A 25267-nucleotide genomic window follows, 5' to 3' on the forward strand; every position below is an offset into this window, starting at 1 on the left:
GGAGAGGGAGGGAGGAAGATTGAGAAAGAGAGGAAATGAAAGTGATGGGCTTACCTGACCCACTGCTCTATATTACTGTAAACATTATAAACACCATGTACTCCTACTGCGATATACTCTATCTGTACAATCCAACAGCTCTGATTATAACTTTGCAAAGATGTACACAACACATGTAACCAGAAGAAGAGTGCTTGTTTCAGTCTCTAGGCCCTAAATACACTACAGATGTGGCAGATGGTGCCGTTTAAGATGAGGGAGGACCTTTAAAAAAAAAAAATTATGAGCATGTCCTTATTTCTTTTACAGGTTATTGGATGACAGTCATTCATATTCCATTCACCCAGTTCAATGTAACATCGATAGGTTTAGGCTACTACATGATACTCTAACTTCCCCTATACCCATCATGAGGTTGCTACAATCTAGCCTATGAATGAAAGTTTACAACGTAGGTGCACACAGGTCGAGAGAAAAATTTGAGGTGACAGACAAAGTCGCGTTCAATACCACCTTGCACACTCATGCCTGCATCTCGGTGATCTAGGGTGTGATCATTAGTCCAACAGTTGCAATCGAGAGTTTCTATTGGACAAAATCAGGTATGTTTATCCCCGTTTCATTCCGTTTGCTTTCGTTAAGAAACTTTTTTTCAACAGAATCCACGGAATGAATGCACCACTGATCACGCATAAACTCAGTTCACTTTCATAGCAGCCACGTTGTATTCCTTCTCGCATTTATGCGCTCTCCTCCTCTCACCATTTCCCTTCACTTGTGGACTTCAATGTATCAGCTGTATGTGACCGGGCTAAAAAAAACATTCCAAGCCAAACCATATCATAGCCGCTACATACACACAGCCTACAGCGTAAAGTAACATCATAGTCAACACAGCTAATAGAACTAATGCATTAGTAAACCCGCTACAATCATGCAGTAACATTACAGTGTACAGTCAGTAAGCAGTTTAGCACTTACACCAGCGGGCCCAGTTGGCAATAAATGAGTAAAAACAAAAACTTACCTTGACTTGGAAGAGTTTCCAGTGTTGTGTTGGATAGTTATAGCCAGCTAGCTAACGTAGCATCCCTCTGTTTGCGCGGGTGGTTTGAGTAGGCTAACCTAGCTAGCTGCATTTGCTAGCTATGTAAGTTAAACTGAAAGTGTAAAAAAAAAATTCTCTCTTTCTTGCTTCTCTTTCATTTTGACTATTGTCTTTCTCTCTCTTTGAGTCAACTACTCACCACATTTTATACACTGCAGTGCTAGCCAGCTGTAGCTTATGCTTTCAGTGATTGATAATTCTCTGATCCTTTGATTGGGTGGACAACATGTCCGTTCTTGCTGATAGGTTGCTCTGATAGGTTGGAAGATGTCCTCTGGACGTTGTCATAATTACTGTCTAAGTCTATGGAAGGGGGTGAGAATCATGAGCCTCCTGGGTTTTGTATTGAAGTCAATGTGCACAGAGGAGGATGGAAGCTAGCTGTCCTCCAGCTCCACCATGGTGCTACTCTACAGAATGCTGTTGAGGCTACTGTAGACCTTCATTGCAAAATAGTATTTTTTAATAAATTATTTGATGACATTAATATATTTAGCATACTTTTACCTAAATAGGATAACTTTTTTAATGTTTTAATTTATTAAAAAACTAAAAATGTAATTCACTGAGGAAGATGGTCCTCCCCTTCCTCCTCTGAGGAGTCTCCACTGTACTACAGTCATGTCTGCTTATTCATATCCCATATTCATATCCCATATTCACATCCTATATTCACATCCCATACCCACATGAAGATATATCGCTGTCTGGTTGGCTACAATACATGTACAAAATTATTCAAACTAAAATAAATGTTTTGTTTTCACTCATGAGGGAGAAGGTTCCAGATTTCTCCATAAAGGTCATATTCACTCAGAACACACGGAAGTAGACATTTCTGCTGTCTTTGTCTCATAGGACACAGTTGAAGATACACACCCCCGCATGCACACACACACTTTAGACACACACACAGTAACAATAAGGTGGGTTAGAAGTGAGAAGAGAGAAGACCAGGCAGACAGAGCCACTGGAGTCTTCAGACACAAGGCCAGTAAAGTTTAGATTGGAGGGAAGATCCCCCCCCCCTCCCTCCCTCTCTCCCCCCCTCCCTCCCTCCCTCCCTCCCTCCCTCTCCCCCCCTCCCTCCCTCTCCCTCCCCTCTCTCTCCCTCCCCCTCTCCCTCCCCCCCCCCTCCCTCCCTCTCCCTCCCTTCTCTCCCCTCCCCCCCCCCCCTCCTCCCCTCCCTCCCCCTCTCCTCCCTCCCTCCCTCCCCCCCCCCTCCTCCCTCTCTCCCTCCCTCTCCCTCCCTTCTCTCTCCCTCCCTTCTCTCTCCCTCTCCCCTCTCTCCCCCTCTCTCTCCCCCCTCCCTCCCTCTCCCTCCCCTCTTTCTCCCTCCCCCTCCCTCCCTTCTCTCTCTCTCCCTCCCTCCCTCCCTCCCTTCTCTCCCTCCCCCCCCTCCCTTCTCTCTCTCTCTCTCCCCCCCCCTCCTCCCCCCCCTCCTCCCTCTCTCCCTCCCTCCCCCTCCCCCAGATATACTGGATGGACCTAAAGACCGCAGACAGACTGATAAGGCTTAAGTTACATATTGTTTGTATGTATAAACCAATAACTAACCATCTGTAACCTACTTATAAACCCTTTGGTGTGACACCGATATGTAGTGTCAGTTTGAAAACATCCTTTCATGGGCTATGATGAATACAGATGAGCATGGTGTTGGAAGGTGAAAAGTGGCTCAGCTCACAGCATAGTGTGTACCACAGAAATACTACTGCCCATGATCAACCTACTGACTTCAACAGGGATGCCCCTTCCAGTCACTCTATGGTGCACCGCCCTTTAGCCAGTCAGCTGAAGAGGTTGACACTACACTTGTCTTTTGATTGGCCTTTCAATTCAATTAACTAAAAATTAATCCAATTACAAGGAAGGCATCTGGTGCAAGAACACTGACCTCACTTTGAGGGGCATGCAATCTGCTGCTTCTGCGCGTGTGTGTGTGTGCGTGCGTGTGTGTGCGCGTGTGTGTGCGTGTGTGTGTGTGTGTGTGTATGTGTGTGTGTGTGTGTGTGTGTGTGTATGTGTGTGTGTGTGTGTGTGTGTGCTTGTGTGTGCTTGTGTGTGCGTGCGTGTGTGTGCGCGTGTGTGTGCGTGCGTGCGTGTGTGTGCGCGTGTGTGTGCGTGTGTGTGTGTGTGTGTGTGTGTGTGTGTGTGTGTGTGTGTGTGTGTGTGTGTGTGTGTGTGTGTGTGTGTGTGTGTGTGTGTGTGTGCTTGTGTGTGCTTGTGTGTGCGTGCGTGTGTGTGCGCGTGTGTGTGCGTGCGTGTGTGCGTGTGTGTGGGTGTGTGCGTGTGTGTGTGTGTGAGTGTGGGTGTGTGTGTGAGTGTGTGTGTGTGTGTGCGTGCGTGCGCCCACCCAAAGACATCAGAATGAACAGGGTCATTTCAGCACTACTTAATGTCCACCCACTCAGCAGTATGATAGGTTACCCTGGAGACCCTCTCACAGTCAGAACAATAGAAAAAGGAGTCTGGCACCTATCGCTCGCTTTTATCAAAATGGTCCTAAAAGAAAGCTAAAACTCTGTAGATAATGAATAAATTAGATTTTCCTAAACCATTCTCTCCTACCATATTCTATCTCCTACAGGCTTCTCAGACAAAGAGCAGAGCCAGACAGACAATCTGACACACACACCGAGACACACAGACACACACGACAAACACCCTCGAGGAGAACTCTGTGTTCTCCCACTAAAAAGTGACGGCTGGATTTTGAACAGGACTACTAACAAAAAAAAAACTCCACTAAATTCAAAGAGGATCCATCTGGAGATACCAGCATATCTTCCAGAGACTAATCACCATAGAAACACAGCGTTTACATATTCTCGAAAGGTCATTGACCTGGATTTAAAACTGATGACGTCACTGGCTCTCCTCCACGGTGTGTTAATGTGAATAGCACAATGCCTTTCCAAGCACCAATAAACTGTGGGACCACTGACGTGCAGAGGATGTGACTCCCCCTGCTGGTGACAGGCAGTACTACAACACTCTGTCCATGCCAAAACGGTAATAATTGTAATTGGCTCAAAGTAGTGTCACACCTAGCTTCAGAATAAAGTCGTTGTTTCACAACAGATGTTGCTGCAGTGCGTGGCATGATGCCCGCAGGCTAATCCAGGATTTGGTGAGGACATGATTTTAAACATGGAACTAAATGATATATACAGTAAGTCCCTCAAACAGAATTACATCCAGGGAATGGAGTTGGAGTCTGAGACAGGGGTGGGGGTGGGGGACAGGGGTGGGGGCCGAGGGGTGGGGAGCCAGGGGACCTATAATCTAGTAAATAGGTGGTCATCATGAGAAAAGGAAGAAAGACATTTTGAGTATTGGAATCAACCTTGGCATAGCGAGTGAGAGAGAAAGACATTGTAGAGTATTGGAACCAACCTTTGCATAGTGAGTGAGAGAGAAAGACATTGTAGAGTATTGGAACCAACCTTGGCATAGCGAGTGAGAGAGAAAGACATTGTAGAGTATTGGAACCAACCTTGGCACAGAGAGAAAGACATTATAGAGTATTGGAACCAACCTTGGCACAGAGAGAAAGACATTATAGAGTATTGGAACCAACCTTGGCATAGTGAGTGAGAGAGAAAGACATTGTAGAGTATTGGAACCAACCTTGGCACAGAGAGAAAGACATTATAGAGTATTGGAACCAACCTTGGCACAGAGAGAAAGACATTATAGAGTATTGGAACCAACCTTGGCATAGTGAGTGAGAGAGAAAGACATTGTAGAGTATTGGAACCAACCTTGGCACAGAGAGAAAGACATTATAGAGTATTGGAACCAACCTTGGCACAGAGAGAAAGACATTATAGAGTATTGGAACCAACCTTGGCATAGTGAGTGAGAGAGAAAGACATTATAGAGTATTGGAACCAACCTTGGCATAGTGAGTGAGAGAGAAAGACATTGTAGAGTATTGGAACCAACCTTGGCACAGAGAGAAAGACATTATAGAGTATTGGAACCAACCGTTGCATAGTGAGTGAGAGAGAAAGACATTGTAGAGTATTGGAACCAACCTTGGCATAGCGAGTGAGAGAGCCAGCAGTATGCAGTACTCAGGGTTAGGAGGAGGAGGGAGGAGATACTGTCAGGGTTAGGAGGAGGAGGAGGTACTGTCAGGGTTAGGAGGAGGTAGGAGACACTGTCAGGGTTAGGAGGAGGGAGGAGATACTGTTAGGGTTAGGAGGAGGGAGGAGATACTGTTAGGGTTAGGAGGAGGGAGGAGATACTGTCAGGGTTAGGAGGAGGGAGGAGATACAGTCAGGGTTAGGAGGAGGTAGGAGATACTGTCAGGGTTAGGAGGAGGAGGAGATACTCTCAGGGTTAGGAGGAGGTAGGAGATACTGTCAGGGTTAGGAGGAGGAGGAGGTAGGAGATACTGTCAGGGTTAGGAGGAGGTAGGAGATACTGTCAGGGTTAGGAGGAGGTAGGAGATACTGTCAGGGTTAGGAGGAGGTAGGAGGTACTGTCAGGGTTAGGAGGAGGTAGGAGATACTGTCAGGGTTAGGAGGAGGTAGGAGATACTGTCAGGGTTAGGAGGAGGAGGAGATACTGTTAGGATTAGGAGGAGGTAGGAGATACTGTCAGGGTTAGGAGGAGGAGGAGGTAGGAGATACTGTCAGGGTTAGGAGGAGGTAGGAGATACTGTCAGGGTTAGGAGGAGGAGGAGGAGGAGGTACTGTCAGGGTTAGGAGGAGGAGGAGATACTGTCAGGGTTAGGAGGAGGTAGGAGATACTGTCAGGGTTAGGAGGAGGTAGGAGGTACTGTCAGGGTTAGGAGGAGGTAGGAGATACTGTCAGGGTTAGGAGGAGGTAGGAGATACTGTCAGGGTTAGGAGGAGGTAGGAGATACTGTCAGGGTTAGGAGGAGGAGGAGATACTGTCAGGGTTAGGAGGAGGTAGGAGATACTGTCAGGGTTAGGAGGAGGTAGGAGATACTGTCAGGGTTAGGAGGAGGTAGGAGGTACTGTCAGGGTTAGGAGGAGGTAGGAGATACTGTCAGGGTTAGGAGGAGGTAGGAGATACTGTCAGGGTTAGGAGGAGGAGGAGATACTGTTAGGATTAGGAGGAGGTAGGAGATACTGTCAGGGTTAGGAGGAGGGAGGAGATACTGTCAGGGTTAGGAGGAGGAGGAGGAGGAGGTACTGTCAGGGTTAGGAGGAGGAGGAGATACTGTCAGGGTTAGGAGGAGGTAGGAGATACTGTCAGGGTTAGGAGGAGGTAGGAGGTACTGTCAGGGTTAGGAGGAGGTAGGAGATACTGTCAGGGTTAGGAGGAGGTAGGAGATACTGTCAGGGTTAGGAGGAGGTAGGAGATACTGTCAGGGTTAGGAGGAGGTAGGAGATACTGTCAGGGTTAGGAGGAGGAGGAGATACTGTTAGGATTAGGAGGAGGTAGGAGATACTGTCAGGGTTAGGAGGAGGTAGGAGATACTGTCAGGGTTAGGAGGAGGTAGGAGGTATTGTCAGGGTTAGGAGGAGGAGGAGGTAGGAGATACTGTCAGGGTTAGGAGGAGGAGGAGATACTGTTAGGATTAGGAGGAGGTAGGAGATACTGTCAGGGTTAGGAGGAGGTAGGAGATACTGTCAGGGTTAGGAGGAGGTAGTAGAAACTGTCAGGGTTAGGAGGAGGTAGGAGATACTGTCAGGGTTAGGAGGAGGTAGGAGATACTGTCAGGGTTAGGAGGAGGTAGGAGATACTGTCAGGGTTAGGAGGAGGTAGTAGAAACTGTCAGGGTTAGGAGGAGGTAGGAGATACTGTCAGGGTTAGGAGGAGGTAGGAGATACTGTCAGGGTTAGGAGGAGGTAGGAGATACTGTTAGGGTTAGGAGGAGGTAGGAGATACTGTCAGGGTTAGGAGGAGGTAGGAGATACTGTCAGGGTTAGGAGGAGGTAGGAGATACTGTCAGGGTTAGGAGGAGGGAGGAGATACTGTCAGGGTTAGGAGGAGGGAGGAGATACTGTCAGGGTTAGGAGGAGGAGGAGATACTGTCAGGGTTAGGAGGAGGAGGAGATACTGTTAGGGTTAGGAGGAGGTAGGAGATACTGTCAGGGTTAGGAGGAGGAGGAGATACTGTCAGGGTTAGGAGGAGGAGGAGGTAGGAGATACTGTCAGGGTTAGGAGGAGGAGGAGATACTGTCAGGGTTAGGAGGAGGAGGAGATACTGTCAGGGTTAGGAGGAGGTAGGAGATACTGTCAGGGTTAGGAGGAGGTAGGAGATACTGTCAGGGTTAGGAGGAGGAGGAGATACTGTTAGGGTTAGGAGGAGGAGGAGATACTGTTAGGGTTAGGAGGAGGAGGAGGTACTGTCAGGGTTAGGAGGAGGAGGAGATACTGTTAGGGTTAGGAGGAGGAGGAGGTACTGTCAGGGTTAGGAGGAGGAGGAGGTAGGAGATACTGTCAGGGTTAGGAGGAGGTAGGAGATACTGTCAGGGTTAGGAGGAGGTAGGAGATACTGTTAGGGTTAGGAGGAGGTAGGAGATACTGTCAGGGTTAGGAGGAGGAGGAGGTAGGAGATACTGTCAGGGTTAGGAGGAGGAGGAGGTAGGAGATACTGTCAGGGTTAGGAGGAGGTAGGAGATACTGTCAGGGTTAGGAGGAGGTAGGAGATACTGTCAGGGTTAGGAGGAGGAGGAGATACTGTCAGGGTTAGGAGGAGGTAGGAGGTACTGTTAGGGTTAGGAGGAGGAGGAGCTACTCTCAGGGTTAGGAGGAGGAGGAGATACTGTCAGGGTTAGGAGGAGGAGGAGATACTGTCAGGGTTAGGAGGAGGTAGGAGATACTGTCAGGGTTAGGAGGAGGTAGGAGATACTGTCAGGGTTAGGAGGAGGTAGGAGATACTGTTAGGGTTAGGAGGAGGTAGGAGATACTGTCAGGGTTAGGAGGAGGAGGAGATACTGTCAGGGTTAGGAGGAGGAGGAGGTAGGAGATACTGTCAGGGTTAGGAGGAGGGAGGAGATACTGTCAGGGTTAGGAGGAGGAGGAGATACTCTCAGGGTTAGGAGGAGGAGGAGATACTGTCAGGGTTAGGAGGAGGGAGGAGATACTGTCAGGGTTAGGAGGAGGTAGGAGATACTGTCAGGGTTAGGAGGAGGAGGAGATACTGTCAGGGTTAGGAGGAGGAGGAGGTAGGAGATACTGTCAGGGTTAGGAGGAGGGAGGAGATACTGTCAGGGTTAGGAGGAGGAGGAGATACTCTCAGGGTTAGGAGGAGGAGGAGATACTGTCAGGGTTAGGAGGAGGAGGAGCTACTCTCAGGGTTAGGAGGAGGAGGAGATACTGTCAGGGTTAGGAGGAGGAGGAGATACTGTCAGGGTTAGGAGGAGGTAGGAGATACTGTCAGGGTTAGGAGGAGGAGGAGGTAGGAGATACTGTCAGGGTTAGGAGGAGGAGGTAGGAGATACTGTCAGGGTTAGGAGGAGGAGGAGGTAGGAGATACTGTCAGGGTTAGGAGGAGGAGGAGATACTGTCAGGGTTAGGAGGAGGAGGAGGTACTGTCAGGGTTAGGAGGAGGAGGAGATACTGTCAGGGTTAGGAGGAGGAGGAGGTACTGTCAGGGTTAGGAGGAGGTAGGAGATACTGTCAGGGTTAGGAGGAGGTAGGAGATACTGTCAGGGTTAGGAGGAGGTAGGAGATACTGTCAGGGTTAGGAGGAGGAGGAGGTACTGTCAGGGTTAGGAGGAGGAGGAGGTAGGAGATACTGTCAGGGTTAGGAGGAGGTAGTAGAAACTGTCAGGGTTAGGAGGAGGTAGGAGATACTGTCAGGGTTAGGAGGAGGTAGGAGGTATTGTCAGGGTTAGGAGGAGGAGGAGGTAGGAGATACTGTCAGGGTTAGGAGGAGGTAGTAGAAACTGTCAGGGTTAGGAGGAGGTAGGAGATACTGTCAGGGTTAGGAGGAGGAGGAGGAGGTAGGAGATACTGTCAGGGTTAGGAGGAGGTAGGAGATACTGTCAGGGTTAGGAGGAGGTAGGAGATACTGTTAGGGTTAGGAGGAGGAGGAGATACTGTTAGGATTAGGAGGAGGTAGGAGATACTGTCAGGGTTAGGAGGAGGAGGAGGTAGGAGATACTGTTAGGATTAGGAGGAGGTAGGAGATACTGTCAGGGTTAGGAGGAGGAGGAGATACTGTTAGGATTAGGAGGAGGTAGGAGATACTGTCAGGGTTAGGAGGAGGAGGAGATACTGTTAGGATTAGGAGGAGGAGGAGATACTGTCAGGGTTAGGAGGAGGAGGCGATACTGTTAGGATTAGGAGGAGGTAGGAGATACTGTCAGGGTTAGGAGGAGGAGGAGGTAGGAGATACTGTCAGGGTTAGGAGGAGGTAGGAGATACTGTCAGGGTTAGGAGGAGGAGGAGATACTGTCAGGGTTAGGAGGAGGTAGGAGATACTGTTAGGGTTAGGAGGAGGTAGGAGATACTGTCAGGGTTAGGAGGAGGAGGAGATACTGTCAGGGTTAGGAGGAGGAGGAGGTAGGAGATACTGTCAGGGTTAGGAGGAGGGAGGAGATACTGTCAGGGTTAGGAGGAGGAGGAGATACTCTCAGGGTTAGGAGGAGGAGGAGATACTGTCAGGGTTAGGAGGAGGGAGGAGATACTGTCAGGGTTAGGAGGAGGTAGGAGATACTGTCAGGGTTAGGAGGAGGAGGAGATACTGTCAGGGTTAGGAGGAGGAGGAGGTAGGAGATACTGTCAGGGTTAGGAGGAGGGAGGAGATACTGTCAGGGTTAGGAGGAGGAGGAGATACTCTCAGGGTTAGGAGGAGGAGGAGATACTGTCAGGGTTAGGAGGAGGTAGGAGGTACTGTTAGGGTTAGGAGGAGGAGGAGCTACTCTCAGGGTTAGGAGGAGGAGGAGATACTGTCAGGGTTAGGAGGAGGAGGAGATACTGTCAGGGTTAGGAGGAGGTAGGAGATACTGTCAGGGTTAGGAGGAGGAGGAGGTACTGTCAGGGTTAGGAGGAGGAGGAGGTAGGAGATACTGTCAGGGTTAGGAGGAGGAGGAGGTAGGAGATACTGTCAGGGTTAGGAGGAGGTAGGAGATACTGTCAGGGTTAGGAGGAGGTAGGAGATACTGTCAGGGTTAGGAGGAGGAGGAGGTAGGAGATACTGTCAGGGTTAGGAGGAGGAGGTAGGAGATACTGTCAGGGTTAGGAGGAGGAGGAGGTAGGAGATACTGTCAGGGTTAGGAGGAGGAGGAGATACTGTCAGGGTTAGGAGGAGGAGGAGGTACTGTCAGGGTTAGGAGGAGGAGGAGATACTGTCAGGGTTAGGAGGAGGAGGAGATACTCTCAGGGTTAGGAGGAGGTAGGAGATACTGTCAGGGTTAGGAGGAGGTAGGAGATACTGTCAGGGTTAGGAGGAGGTAGTAGAAACTGTCAGGGTTAGGAGGAGGTAGGAGATACTGTCAGGGTTAGGAGGAGGTAGGAGATACTGTTAGGGTTAGGAGGAGGAGGAGATACTGTCAGGGTTAGGAGGAGGAGGAGCTACTCTCAGGGTTAGGAGGAGGAGGAGATACTGTCAGGGTTAGGAGGAGGGAGGAGATACTGTCAGGGTTAGGAGGAGGGAGGAGATACTGTCAGGGTTAGGAGGAGGGAGGAGATACTGTCAGGGTTAGGAGGAGGAGGAGATACTGTCAGGGTTAGGAGGAGGAGGAGCTACTCTCAGGGTTAGGAGGAGGAGGAGATACTGTCAGGGTTAGGAGGAGGGAGGAGATACTGTCAGGGTTAGGAGGAGGGAGGAGATACTCACAGGGTTAGGAGGAGGTAGGAGATACTGTCAGGGTTAGGAGGAGGAGGAGGTAGGTAGGAGCTACTCACAGGGTTAGGAGGAGGTAGGAGATACTGTCAGGGTTAGGAGGAGGAGGAGGTAGGTAGGAGCTACTCACAGGGGTAGGAGATGCGTTGTCTCCAGCCCAGACAGTCCAGACCGATGGGGGTGCTCTGGGAGAAGCAGTGGGACTTCAGGATCATCCCAGAGAATGCCTCCATGGTCGACAGGGACACTGAAGCATGCGACTGCGGGGAAGAGGCAAAATCAAAGCTGGGGATCCGACAATGCCTAGGCCTACATACCTAGAGGCCTCTAGTTAATACAATGCTCACTTTAAATGTTAAGACCCTGCCTTTTCATAGTTTAAATCCTGCATATACAGGTACTATATCATGTGATAGACCAACAATAACAAAGGGATTTTCCTGAATGGATTGAGCTGAAGGTGCATGCAGGTTAACAGTAGGAGCTGAGAGAGAGGCTGGTACGGGAACAGGAGCGAGCGAGAAAGACATCCAAAAAAGATGAAATGGAAGATGTCAAGACTCCTGACGAAGGATAGAAAAGACGGAGGAGGGAACCATCCTCAGACAGTACATAGATGCAGAGGAGGAAGGAGGAGGATGAGGAGAGAACCTTCCTTGAGACAGTACGTAGATGAAGAGGAGGAAGGAGGAGGATGAGGAGAGAACCATCCTCAGACAGTACATAGATGAAGAGGAGGAAGGAGGAGGATGAGGAGAGAACCTTCCTTGAGACAGTACGTAGATTAAGAGGAGGAAGGAGGAGGATGAGGAGAGAACCTTCCTTGAGACAGTACGTAGATGAAGAGGAGGAAGGAGGAGGATGAGGAGAGAACCTTCCTTGAGACAGTACGTAGATGAAGAGGAGGATGAGGAGAAGAGAACCTAACCTTGAGACAGTACGTAGATGAAGAGGATGAAGGAGGAGGAAGAGGAGGAGGAGGAGAGAGACCAGATCCATCTCCCTCGGCTGTAAGTTGTTTTGCATGGGTAAGCATGGTGAAGTCTTACTTTGTCGAGCTCTTCAGGACAGTGTGTGTTGAGTTGTCCCAGGCTTTCCCTCATCACTCGGGCCAGCTTCCGCTTCCGTCTTGTTTCCTCTTCGATCCACAGGTCATCTGAGCAGCAGCGGTGGCGTTTCGGATCCCTGTCCGGCCTGTGGCCTCGTGGTGGTCTGAGGGCTAAGGCAGTAGTATCCGGTGAAGGCCCAGGAGTCTTCAGCTCTGATAGCCTCTTCCCTCCTCCTCCTGTCTGGCTGCAGGGTCTACATCCATCCTGACTGGTCTTTGGGTGCATAGTCAACTGGTTAGCAACAATATGGCATCTATCTGTGTGCATGACAGCATACTATTCTTACTGATAGATGATCATAAACAGTTGTTATGGAGTGTTGATCACTATGATGGAACAGGTGAATGAAATTGTCTTGATTGGTGTAACTGATGCACTTGACAGGTAAGGTAGTTCCCACTGACTATTTCCTGTGCTCATAAATACTAAATACTATTTAATATACTATTTAATCATGATTTAGTTTAGCCTTTGTATCCCTGTCTGCTTGGTCATGGTGAGAAGGGATGGTTTAGTTTAGCTTCTGTTTCCCTGCCTGCTTGGTCATGGTTAGAATGGATGGTTTAGTTTAGCTTCTGTTTCCCTGCCTGCTTGGTCATGGTTAGAATGGATGGTTTAGTTTAGCTTCTGTGTCCCTGCCTGCTTGGTCATGGTTAGAAGGGATGGTTTAGTTTAGCTTCTGTGTCCCTGCCTGCTTGGTCATGGTTAGAAGGGATGGTTTAGTTTAGCTTCTGTGTCCCTGCCTGCTTGGTCATGGTTAGAAGGGATGGTTTAGTTTAGCTTCTGTGTCCCTGCCTGCTTGGTCATGGTTAGAAGGGATGGTTTAGTTTAGCTTCTGTGTCTCTGCCTGCTTGGTCATGGTTAGAAGGGATGGTTTAGTTTAGCTTCTGTGTCCCTGCCTGCTTGGTCATGGTTAGAAGGGATGGTTTAGTTTAGCTTCTGTGTCCCTGCCTGCTTGGTCATGGTTAGAAGGGATGGTTTAGTTTAGCTTCTGTGTCCCTGCCTGCTTGGTCATGGTTAGAAGGGATGGTTTAGTTAGCTTCTGTGTCCCTGCCTGCTTGGTCATGGTTAGAAGGGATGGTTGAGTTTAGCTTCTGTGTCCCTGCCTGCTTGGTCATGGTTAGAAGGGATGGTTGAGTTTAGCTTCTGTGTCCTTGCCTGCTTGGTCATGGTTAGAAGGGATGGTTTAGTTTAGCTTCTGTGTCCCTGCCTGCTTGGTCATGGTTAGAAGGGATGGTTTAGTTTAGCTTCTGTGTCCTTGCCTGCTTGGTCATGGTTAGAAGGGATGGTTTAGTTTAGCTTCTGTGTCCCTGCCTGCTTGGTCATGGTTAGAAGGGATGGTTGAGTTTAGCTTTTTTTCTTTAACCTTTATTTAACTAGGCAAGTCAGTTAAGAACAAATTCTTAATTTCAATGATGGCCTAGGAACAGTGGGTTAACTGTCTTGTTCAGGGGCAGAATGACAGATTTGTACCTTGTCAGCTCGGGGATTTGAACTTGCAACCTTTCGGTTGCAACCACTAGGCTATGCTGCCGCCTGTGTCCCTGCCTGCTTGGTCATGGTTAGATGGGATGGTTAAGTTTAGCTTCTGTGTCCCTGCCTGCTTGGTCATGGTTAGAAGGGATGGTTTAGTTTAGCTTCTGTGTCCCTGCCTGCTTGGTCATGGTTAGAAGGGATGGTTTAGTTTAGCTTCTGTGTCTCTGCCTGCTTGGTCATGGTTAGAAGGGATGGTTTAGTTTAGCTTCTGTGTCCCTGCCTGCTTGGTCATGGTTAGAAGGGATGGTTTAGTTTAGCTTCTGTGTCCCTGCCTGCTTGGTCATGGTTAGAAGGGATGGTTTAGTTTAGCTTCTGTGTCCCTGCCTGCTTGGTCATGGTTAGAAGGGATGGTTTAGTTAGCTTCTGTGTCCCTGCCTGCTTGGTCATGGTTAGAAGGGATGGTTGAGTTTAGCTTCTGTGTCCCTGCCTGCTTGGTCATGGTTAGAAGGGATGGTTGAGTTTAGCTTCTGTGTCCTTGCCTGCTTGGTCATGGTTAGAAGGGATGGTTTAGTTTAGCTTCTGTGTCCCTGCCTGCTTGGTCATGGTTAGAAGGGATGGTTTAGTTTAGCTTCTGTGTCCTTGCCTGCTTGGTCATGGTTAGAAGGGATGGTTTAGTTTAGCTTCTGTGTCCCTGCCTGCTTGGTCATGGTTAGAAGGGATGGTTGAGTTTAGCTTTTTTTCTTTAACCTTTATTTAACTAGGCAAGTCAGTTAAGAACAAATTCTTAATTTCAATGATGGCCTAGGAACAGTGGGTTAACTGTCTTGTTCAGGGGCAGAATGACAGATTTGTACCTTGTCAGCTCGGGGATTTGAACTTGCAACCTTTCGGTTGCAACCACTAGGCTATGCTGCCGCCTGTGTCCCTGCCTGCTTGGTCATGGTTAGATGGGATGGTTAAGTTTAGCTTCTGTGTCCCTGCCTGCTTGGTCATGGTTAGAAGGGATGCAGCTAATGTCAAAGTGAAGTCAAAAGTTAAATGTTTGAATAATGTTTGCCTTTTTGCTAACCCTTTTTTCTAACCTTAACCTAATTATCCAAACCTTAACCTAATTATCCAAACCTCATGCTATTCTTCATATCTTGGTGACCCACTCCCTGTGGGTGTGTGTGCCCCAAAGCCCACCACCATAACCTCAAGGCTATCTGCTGCCCTAAAACCCCCCCATGACATCAAACAGACCATTTTTCTCTCTTCCCCATGGCAAAATGTGTTGAATTGAAGGAAACTAGCTTTAAAACAGAACATTTTTCTCCTAGCCTCATGACAAAATGTGTAGAATAACATTGTGCCATTTTTTTGCTCTCTGCCCCATGTCAAAATGTGTTGAAATAGAGCAAGTTAGCTGTTTGGGGGAGCCCCCTGGAGGTAGGAGGCCCGGGGCCCCAAATGCAGTAGTCCGGCCCTGGCTGCTTCCCATCTCGACAAAACATGACTGGATCACTGCTGGGTGCTTCCTGCAAACTCCACTAGGGGGGGCTTGAACACACCGTCGCCCTCCCAGCTGCCTGCTGTGTAAGGCTGCTGGGCTGTTTCAGAGCAGGCGGGACGGGAGAAGACTAACTAAATCACGGAATGGAAATCTACCATGCCACGCCAGTGACAGCAGAGCACAGTGGAGGAAAGTAAGAGATGACTATTGGTTCCTCCTACTTCTTCATCTCTCTTTCAGAAGAGGAGAGAAAGAGCCCAAGGGAAACAGCTAGTTTAAGGTCTCAGAGCAAGTGATGTCACCTGATGAAATGTCATTAGCACGCACCGCTAACTAGCTAGCCATTTCACACCAGTTATGCTGAGGCGGAACAGGGCCAGTGAAAGACAGTCAACACTTTATCCCATAGTGCACCCTGCCTGGCCTTCCCTCATCCTCTTGATGGAGCAGGGGTTAATATGGCTGCTGAATCATGATGTTAAACTGACAGGTCATTCTATCATGATGTTAAACTGACAGTCAGGACATTCTATCATGATGTAAGGGAATTCACCCCCGTAGTGGACAAAAATGAATGGCAAGTTATTGGCATAGGACAAACCATGTACACATTGGCCAATACCACCCAAAGCGGCGTTGATTCATGCAAAGTTTACTTCTATTGCCATATGGGTATTGCCAGTTGTAACACTTCAAAAATCCAACAGGTGGCGATTGCACTCCACCATGGTTTTTCATATTGGTATTGGACTCCAAGTCAACATCCAAAAGCCAAATTTTGAAAAAACGAATTTTTTGAAAAAAACGTATCGTTTTTCGAAATTCTTTCGCTTTTTTTGACAATTACACATGTATAAGAACTGTATGAAAATACTTTTGTCCAATTTTATTATCATAATTTTTTTAATTTTTTTACTTGCGCATATTGCATATGTTTTGTCCATTTGCAATATGATTTCATAGGAAGTCAGAAGTCAAAAGTCAAAAATTATAAAATTTCATAAAAAACTTCACACACCCCTAAAAAGTGCTTTCTGGACCGTTTTTCGAAGTTTTTTCGCATTTTGTGTCAGTTACACACGTATAAGAACTGTATCAACATACTTTAGTCATATTTTATTATCATAATTTTTTTTTTTTTTTTTTACTTGCGCATATTGCATGTGTTTTGTCCATCTGCAATATGATTTCATAGGAAGTCAGAAGTCAAAAGTCAAAAATTATTAAATTTCATAAAAAACTTCACACACCCCTAAAAAAGTGCTTTCTGGACCGTTTTTCGAAAAATTTTCGAATTTTGTGTCAGTTACACAAGTATAAGAACTGTATCAACATACTTTAGTCATATTTTATTATCATAATGTTTTTGTTTTTTTTTGCTTGTGCATAAGGCATATGTTTTGTGGGGGCCAAATGTCATAAGAAATTTGACATGCTCAAAAATCTTTCAGAAATGCAAAATTGACTGGCCTGATGAACTCGGGATGGCCGTGCAGTGATTGTTGTTCCTTTCAATCACTCGTGGTGTTGATTTCATCATGTCCATTTGTTTATGTTTTCTCACTTTTGCAAAGTCACTGTGCATTTGCCATATGGTTAACTGGGCATTCACCATCACCAATTTGTCATGCCATAAAAATCATGCAGGAATGCCAAATTGACTGGCCCGATGAACTCGGGATGGCTGGGCAGTGATTCTGGAACCTCTCCATCGCTCGTTTGGCTTGATTTCAGAATGTCGCTTTTGGTGATGGTACCTCACCGCTTAAACATATTGCTAATGGACAAGAGTCACCTGCAAGTCACCGTCCATCAGTCAATTTGATATCATTCAAAGCTAACTATTGGAGGCACTGTCAGTCTCTACGCACCCCAATGATACGTCCCTCCATCCATGTTGTGTATCTGTGTGATTTAGTTTTCCTTTGAATTTTTATGGGAAAAATGACTGATTCACAGTTCATGGGGGTTGCCTAATCATATATATGAAGTTTTGGAAAGATCTGATTTTTTTAACCCCTCCAAACAGCCCATGAGACACCAATTATGGCACTTCCGGTTGGCACAGGAAGCTGTAACTCAACATACATCCTCATTGGGGTATTCCATTAGAGAATCCTGAGTTTTAAGTCTATACCATGAAAACTGACTGATTTACACAGGGTTCAATGCACTATGTCCATCAAATTGCAGGCAGTGTATGGGTACACACTTTTAGGGCGATTTGGACCACTTCCGGTTGGTCCAGGAAGCTTAGAATCGACACAGGTAGACCTTATAGTGGTCTGATGGACTGGTACCAAAGACAGGTTCATACAACATTCATAACCCATATAGACTCCAGGTTGTATTTAGTGGAGCAGCCAATATATTCCTATGGGGAGAGAAGTCAATGAACACTGTTTTTATGTAAACACCTTCTTTTGACTGTGAAGGGTTAATGTCACACGGTCAAGGATAGGCTTGGACAGATCAGGAGGACCTTAGGAACAGTCCTGTGGTTGAATTGTCTTTCTAAACCTAACGGTTCCGCCGCTGTCACCCAAAATCAAATGACGTACTGGTGAAGGCTTCATATTGGGCCTATTTTTCTCATGGTCGCCGCGCTCAGACCGAGCGAGCTACGGTCAAGCGGGGCGCCTCGTTGGACTCGGCACAGTCTGGACTCTATGGTCATGCCATTGTTTGTGTTGATTTCAGAATGTCCATTTGGTCATGTTTTCTCACTTTTGCAAAGTCACTGTGCATTTGCCATATGGTTAACTGGGCAGTCACCATCACCAATTTGTCATGCCATAAAAATCATGCAGGAATGCCAAATTGACTGGCCCGATGACATAGGGATGGCTGGGCAGTGATTTTGGTACCTCTCCATCGCTCGTTTGGGTTGATTTCAGAATGTCGCTTTTGGTGATGGTACCTCACCGCTTAAACATATTGCAAATGTTCCTTACTTTTGCAAAGTCCCTGAAAATTTGTGCAGGAATGCCAAATTGACTGGCCCGATGAACTCGGGATGGCTTGGCAGTGATTCTGGTACCTCTCCATCACTCGTTAGGGTTGATTCCAGAATGTCCATTTGGTGATTTTTCTCACTCTTTCAAAGTCACTGTGCATTTGCCATATGGTTAACTGGGCATTCACCATCACCAATTTGTCATGCCATAAAAATCATGCAGGAATGCCAAATTGACTGGCCCGATGACCTCGGGATGTCTGGGCAGTGATACTGGTACCTCTCCATCGCTCGTTTGGGTTGATTTCAGAATGTCGCTTTTGGTGATGGTACCTCACTGTTAAAACATATTGCAAATGTTCCTTACTTTTGCAAAGTCACTGAAAATTCGTGCAGGAATGCCAAATTGACTGGCCCGATGACCTCGGGATGTCTGGGCAGTGATACTGGTACCTCTCCATCGCTCGTTTGGGTTGATTTCAGAATGTCGCTTTTGGTGATGGTACCTCACTGTTAAAACATATTGCAAATGTTCCTTACTTTTGCAAAGTCACTGAAAATTCGTGCAGGAATGCCAAATTGACTGGCCCGATGACCTCGGGATGTCTGGGCAGTGATTATGGTACCTCTCCATCGCTCGTTAGGGTTGATTTCAGAATGTCCATTTGGTCATGTTTTCTCACTTTTGCAAAGTCACTGTGCATTTGCCATATGGTTAACTGGGCAGTCACCATCACCAATTTGTCATGCCATAAAAATCATGCAGGAATGCCAAATTGACTGGCCCGATGACCTCGGGATGGCTGGGCAGTGATACTGGTACCTCTCCATCGTTCGTTAGGGTTGATTTCAGAATGTCGCTTTTGGTGATGGTACCTCACTGTTAAAACATATTGCAAATGTTCCTTACTTTTGCAAAGTCACTGAAAATTTGTGCAGGAATGCCAAATTGACTGGCCCGATGAACTCGGGATGGCTTGGCAGTGATTCTGGTACCTCTCCATCACTCGTTAGGGTTGATTCCAGAATGTCCATTTGGTGATTTTTCTCACTCTTTCAAAGTCACTGTGCATTTGCCATATGGTTAACTGGGCAGTCACCATTACCAATTTGTCATGCCATAAAAATCATGCAGGAATGCCAAATTGACTGGCCCGATGACCTCGGGATGTCTGGGCAGTGATACTGGTACCTCTCCATCGCTCGTTTGGGTTGATTTCAGAATGTCGCTTTTGGTGATGGTACCTCACCGCTTAAACATATTGCTAATGGACAAGAGTCACCTGCAAGTCACTGTCCATCAGTCAATTTGATATCATTCAAAGCTAACTATTGGAGGCACTGTCAGTCTCTACGCACCCCAATGATACGTCCCTCCATCCATGTTGTGTATCTGTGTGATTTAGTTTTCCTTTGAATTTTTATGGGAAAAATGACTGATTTACAGTTCATGGGGGTTGCCTAATCATATATATGAAGTTTTGGAAAGATCTGATATTTTTAACCCCTCCAAACAGCCCATGAGACACCAATTATGGCACTTCCGGTTGGCACAGGAAGCTGTAACTCAACATACATCCTCATTGGGGTATTCCATTAGAGAATCCTGAGTTTTAAGTCTTTACCATGAAAACTGACTGATTTACACAGGGTTCAATGCACTATGTCCATCAAATTGCAGGCAGTGTATGGGTACACACTTTTAGGGCGATTTGGACCACTTCCGGTTGGTCCAGGAAGCTTAGAATCGACACAGGTAGACCTTATAGTGGTCTGATGGACTGGTACCAAAGACAGGTTCATACAACATTCATAACCCATATAGACTCCAGGTTGTATTTAGTGGAGCAGCCAATATATTCCTATGGGGAGAGAAGTCAATGAACACTGTTTTTATGTAAACACCTTCTTTTGACTGTGAAGGGTTAATGTCACACGGTCAAGGATAGGCTTGGACAGATCAGGAGGACCTTAGGAACAGTCCTGTGGTTGAATTGTCTTTCTAAACCTAACGGTTCCGCCGCTGTCACCCAAAATCAAATGACGTACTGGTGAAGGCTTCATATTGGGCCTATTTTTCTCATGGTCGCCGCGCTCAGACCGAGCGAGCTACGGTCAAGCGGGGCACCTCGTTGGACTCGGCACAGTCTGGACACTATGGTCATGCCATTGTTTGTGTTGATTTCAGAATGTCCATTTGGTCATGTTTTCTCACTTTTGCAAAGTCACTGTGCATTTGCCATATGGTTAACTGGGCAGTCACCATCACCAATTTGTCATGCCATAAAAATCATGCAGGAATGCCAAATTGACTGGCCCGATGACCTCAGGATGGCTGGGCAGTGATTTTGGTACCTCTCCATCGCTCGTTTGGGTTGATTTCAGAATGTCGCTTTTGGTGATGGTACCTCACTGTTAAAACATATTGCAAATGTTCCTTACTTTTGCAAAGTCACTGAAAATTTGTGCAGGAATGCCAAATTGACTGGCCCGATGACCTCGGGATGGCTGGGCAGTGATACTGGTACCTCTCCATGGCTCGTTTGGGTTGATTTCAGAATGTCGCTTTTGGTGATGGTACCTCACTGTTAAAACATATTGCAAATGTTCCTTACTTTTGCAAAGTCACTGAAAATTTGTGCAGGAATGCCAAATTGACTGGCCCGATGAAGTCGGGATGGCTTGGCAGTGATTCTGGTACCTCTCCATCACTCGTTAGGGTTGATTCCAGAATGTCCATTTGGTGATTTTTCTCACTCTTTCAAAGTCACTGTGCATTTGCCATATGGTTAACTGGGCAGTCACCATCACCAATTTGTCATGCCATAAAAATCATGTAGGAATGCCAAATTGACTGGCCCGATGACATAGGGATGGCTGGGCAGTTATTCTGGTACCTCTCCATCGCTCGTTTGGGTTGATTTCAGAATGTCGCTTTTGGTGATGGTACCTCACCGCTTAAACATATTGCAAATGTTCCTTACTTTTGCAAAGTCACTGAAAATTTGTGCAGGAATGCCAAATTGACTGGCCCGATGAAGTCGGGATGGCTTGGCAGTGATTCTGGTACCTCTCCATCGCTCGTTAGGGTTGATTCCAGAATGTCCATTTGGTGATTTTTCTCACTCTTTCAAAGTCACTGTGCATTTGCCATATGGTTAACTGGGCAGTCACCATCACCAATTTGTCATGCCATAAAAATCATGCAGGAATGCCAAATTGACTGGCCCGATGACATAGGGATGTCTGGGCAGTGATACTGGTACCTCTCCATCGCTCGTTTGGGTTGATTTCAGAATGTCGCTTTTGGTGATGGTACCTCACCGCTTAAACATATTGCTAATGGACAAGAGTCACCTGCAAGTCACCGTCCATCAGTCAATTTGATATCATTCTGACACCAAACTGATACAAACTGACACCAAACCCACTTTTCCCAACTCATTTAGGAGCCAAGTATAACATACTTCAGAGCTGGCCCAAAATTCACAAGGCCTTCGGTACAAAACATTAAAAAACCATAAAACACATAGTTACTTTCTAGCTGCGGGGCCAGTTCGGACATTATGTGTAGTCCTATGTGAGGCGACCCCGAATCCCGAGTTTCGGCCCGATAGGTCATTTGGTGTCCGAGTAAAAGCCTAATTGGTGCTGAAAATCCACTTTTTTCAATGCCTTGCTACGGGGTCCTTGAATGAGCTATCGGACCGAGATGTTGGGTTCTGTCTCTATGGGCCGAGACGGTCACAATGCACCTAGTCTTGTGTCTCTGGGACATTTCTAAATGTCGCCATTTTCGTAATGGTCAAAATGAATTGAAGTCATTGCAAATGTTCGACGCTGTTTCTCGGTCCGAGAACCTCCTAGAGCGCCGTAACTCACCACGCACTATCTACCTGAGGTCTAGAACAGGATTCTAAAGTTTCGGAACTCTAGGTCTGACGGTTCTTTTTAGCTCGAACAAAGCTAACTATTGGAGGCACTGTCAGTCTCTACACACCCCAATACGTCCCTCCATCCAAGTTGTGTATCTGTGTGATTTATTTTTCCTTTGAATTTTTATGGGAAAAATGACTGATTTACAGTTCATGGGGGTTGTCTAATCACACATATGAAGTTTTGGACAGATCTGATTTTTTTAACCCTTCCAAACAGCCCCTGAGACACCAATTATGGCACTTCCGGTTGGCACAGGAAGCTATAAATAAACTCATATCCTCATTGGGGTATGCCTTTACAGAATCCTGAGTTTTAAGTCTTTACGTTAAGAACTGAGTTATTTACGGAGGGTTTAGTGAGTGTGTGTTATTTCAGAAAATCATAGAAAATCACAGAAATGTCGCAGAGCTCCGCAGCACATTTTAAAAATACTCGTATGAACACCCTGCAACTGGATCTGTAACCGTTGAAAAAAAAAAACAGCTATATCTGAACATCACGATCTGGTCACCGTACGATTTCTCGTAAATGACGATAGATAAATGGCCGATTTTTTTTTTATTGACACCGGAGGCTCCTTGACTTTGACGTGAAGTGAAAAAATCTTTTCTCTATTTTCATTTTGGACCTTTAATCCCAGAAATATGGCCATAACTCAAAAACCGTTGAGGCCTAGACGCCATCTTGTTCGGGGCCATCTTCCCATAATGCCAAACCTACGCTCACCAAGTTTTGGCTTCGAAATATTTTCGGTTTACGAGATATGGCACGTCGTGATTCGGGATGTTTTGTCCAATAGCAATATGATTGCTTATGCCCTCTTGTGGGATATTTCGGCATAGCGCAAAAATGGGCTAAAATTTGTTTATTTTATTAAACGAAAACCGAATGTCCGACAAAGTTCATTTGATGACTTCCCGGTAGGTCTGGCCCTACCGCTCGGCCCGACGCCGTCCCCGAATTTCTAAAATGTTTTCGGACGTCTAGTAAGGGACCGTACAGTTCCAATAGGGACTTTCTCACTAACCATACGGTGATTGTCGAAATGTTCCCTTAAGGTATGTTAAACTGACAGTCAGGTCATTCTATCATGATGTTAAACTGACAGTAAGGACATTCTATCATGATGTTAAACTGACAGTCAGGTCATTCTATCATGATGTTAAACTGACAGGTCATTCTATCATGATGTTAAACTGACAGTCAGGACATTCTATCATGATGTTAAACTGACAGTCAGGACATTCTATCATGATGTTAAACTGACAGGTCATTCTATCATGATGTTAAACTGACAGTCAGGACATTCTATCATGATGTTAAACTGACAGGTCATTCTATCATGATGTTAAACTGACAGTCAGGACATTCTATCATGATGTTAAACTGACAGGTCATTCTATCATGATGTTAAACTGACAGTCAGGACATTCTATCATGATGTTAAACTGACAGTCAGGACATTCTATCATGATGTTAAACTGACAGTCAGGTCATTCTATCATGATGTTAAACTGACAGTCAGGTCATTCTATCATGATGTTAAACTGACAGTCAGGACATTATATCATGATGTTAAACTGACAGGTCATTCTATCATGATGTTAAACTGACAGTCAGGACATTCTATCATGGTGTTAAACTGACAGTCAGGACATTCTATCATGATGTTAAACTGACAGTCAGATCATTCTATCATGATGTTAAACTGACAGTCAGGACATTCTATCATGATGTTAAACTGACAGGTCATTCTATCATGATGTTAAACTGACAGTCAGGACATTCTATCATGATGTTAAACTGACAGTCAGGACATTCCATCATGATGTTAAACTGACAGGTCATTCTAAAATGATGTTAAACTGACAGGTCATTCTATCATGATGTTAAACTGACAGTCAGGACATTCTATCATGATGTTAAACTGACAGTCAGGACATTCTATCATGATGTTAAACTGACAGGTCATTCTATCATGATGTTAAACTGACAGTCAGGACATTCTATCATGATGTTAAACTGACAGTCAGGACATTCTATCATGATGTTAAACTGACAGGTCATTCTATCATGATGTTAAACTGACAGTCAGGTCATTCTATCATGATGTTAAACTGACAGTCAGGACATTCTATCATGATGTTAAACTGACAGGTCATTCTATCATGATGTTAAACTGACAGTCAGGTCATTCTATCATGATGTTAAACTGACAGTCAGGTCATTCTATCATGATGTTAAACTGACAGTCAGGAAATTCTATCATGATGTTAAACTGACAGGTAATTCTATCATGATGTTAAACTGACAGTCAGGACATTCTATCATGATGTTAAACTGACAGTCAGGACATTCTATCATGATGTTAAACTGACAGGTCATTCTATCATGATGTTAAACTGACAGGTCATTCTATCATGATGTTAAACTGACAGTCAGGTCATTCTATCATGATGTTAAACTGACAGTCAGGTCATTCTATCATGGTGTTAAACTGACAGTCAGGTCATTCTATCATGATGTTAAACTGACAGTCAGGTCATTCTATCATGATGTTAAACTGACAGGTCATTCTATCATGATGTTAAACTGACAGTCAGGTCATTCTATCATGATGTTAAACTGACAGTCAGGACATTCTATCATGATGTTAAACTGACAGTCAGGACATTCTATCATGATGTTAAACTGACAGTCAGGTCATTCTATCATGATGTTAAACTGACAGGTCATTCTATCATGATGTTAAACTGACAGTCAGGACATTCTATCATGATGTTAAACTGACAGTCAGGACATTCTATCATGATGTTAAACTGACAGGTCATTCTATCATGATGTTAAACTGACAGGTCATTCTTTCATGATGTTAAACTGACAGTCAGGACATTCTATCATGATGTTAAACTGACAGTCAGGACATTCTATCATGATGTTAAACTGACAGTCAGGTCATTCTATCATGATGTTAAACTGACAGTCAGGTCATTCTATCATGATGTTAAACTGACAGGTCATTCTATCATGATGTTAAACTGACAGGTCATTCTATCATGATGTTAAACTGACAGGTCATTCTATCATGATGTTAAACTGACAGGTCATTCTATCATGATGTTAAACTGACAGGTCATTCTATCATGATGTTAAACTGACAGGTCATTCTATCATGATGTTAAACTGACAGGCAGGTCATTCTATCATGATGTTAAACTGACAGTCAGGTCATTCTATCATGATGTTAAACTGACAGTCAGGTCATTCTATCATGATGTTAAACTGACAGTCAGGACATTCTATCATGATGTTAAACTGACAGGACATTCCATCATGATGTTAAACTGACAGTCAGGTCATTCTATCATGATGTTAAACTGACAGTCAGGACATTCTATCATGATGTTAA

At 45.8% G+C, this 25267-nt stretch overlaps 1 protein-coding gene across 1 annotated transcript in view; it reads right to left on the minus strand.

Annotated features, from left to right (window-relative positions):
• LOC135517132 (rho guanine nucleotide exchange factor 4-like) overlaps window positions 1–25267 on the minus strand; it is a 122571-nt gene that overhangs the window by 70480 nt on the left and 26824 nt on the right. The window contains exons 2-3 of the mRNA XM_064941163.1: window positions 11936–12208; window positions 11017–11146 (exon numbers count right to left, since the gene is read on the minus strand). Coding sequence (XP_064797235.1) covers window positions 11017–11146; window positions 11936–12208 — 403 coding nt within the window. The remainder of the gene's footprint in view (window positions 1–11016; window positions 11147–11935; window positions 12209–25267) is intronic.

This window comes from Oncorhynchus masou, chromosome 28 (assembly GCF_036934945.1).
Source record: "Oncorhynchus masou masou isolate Uvic2021 chromosome 28, UVic_Omas_1.1, whole genome shotgun sequence".
NCBI classification, from domain to species: domain Eukaryota; kingdom Metazoa; phylum Chordata; class Actinopteri; order Salmoniformes; family Salmonidae; genus Oncorhynchus; species Oncorhynchus masou.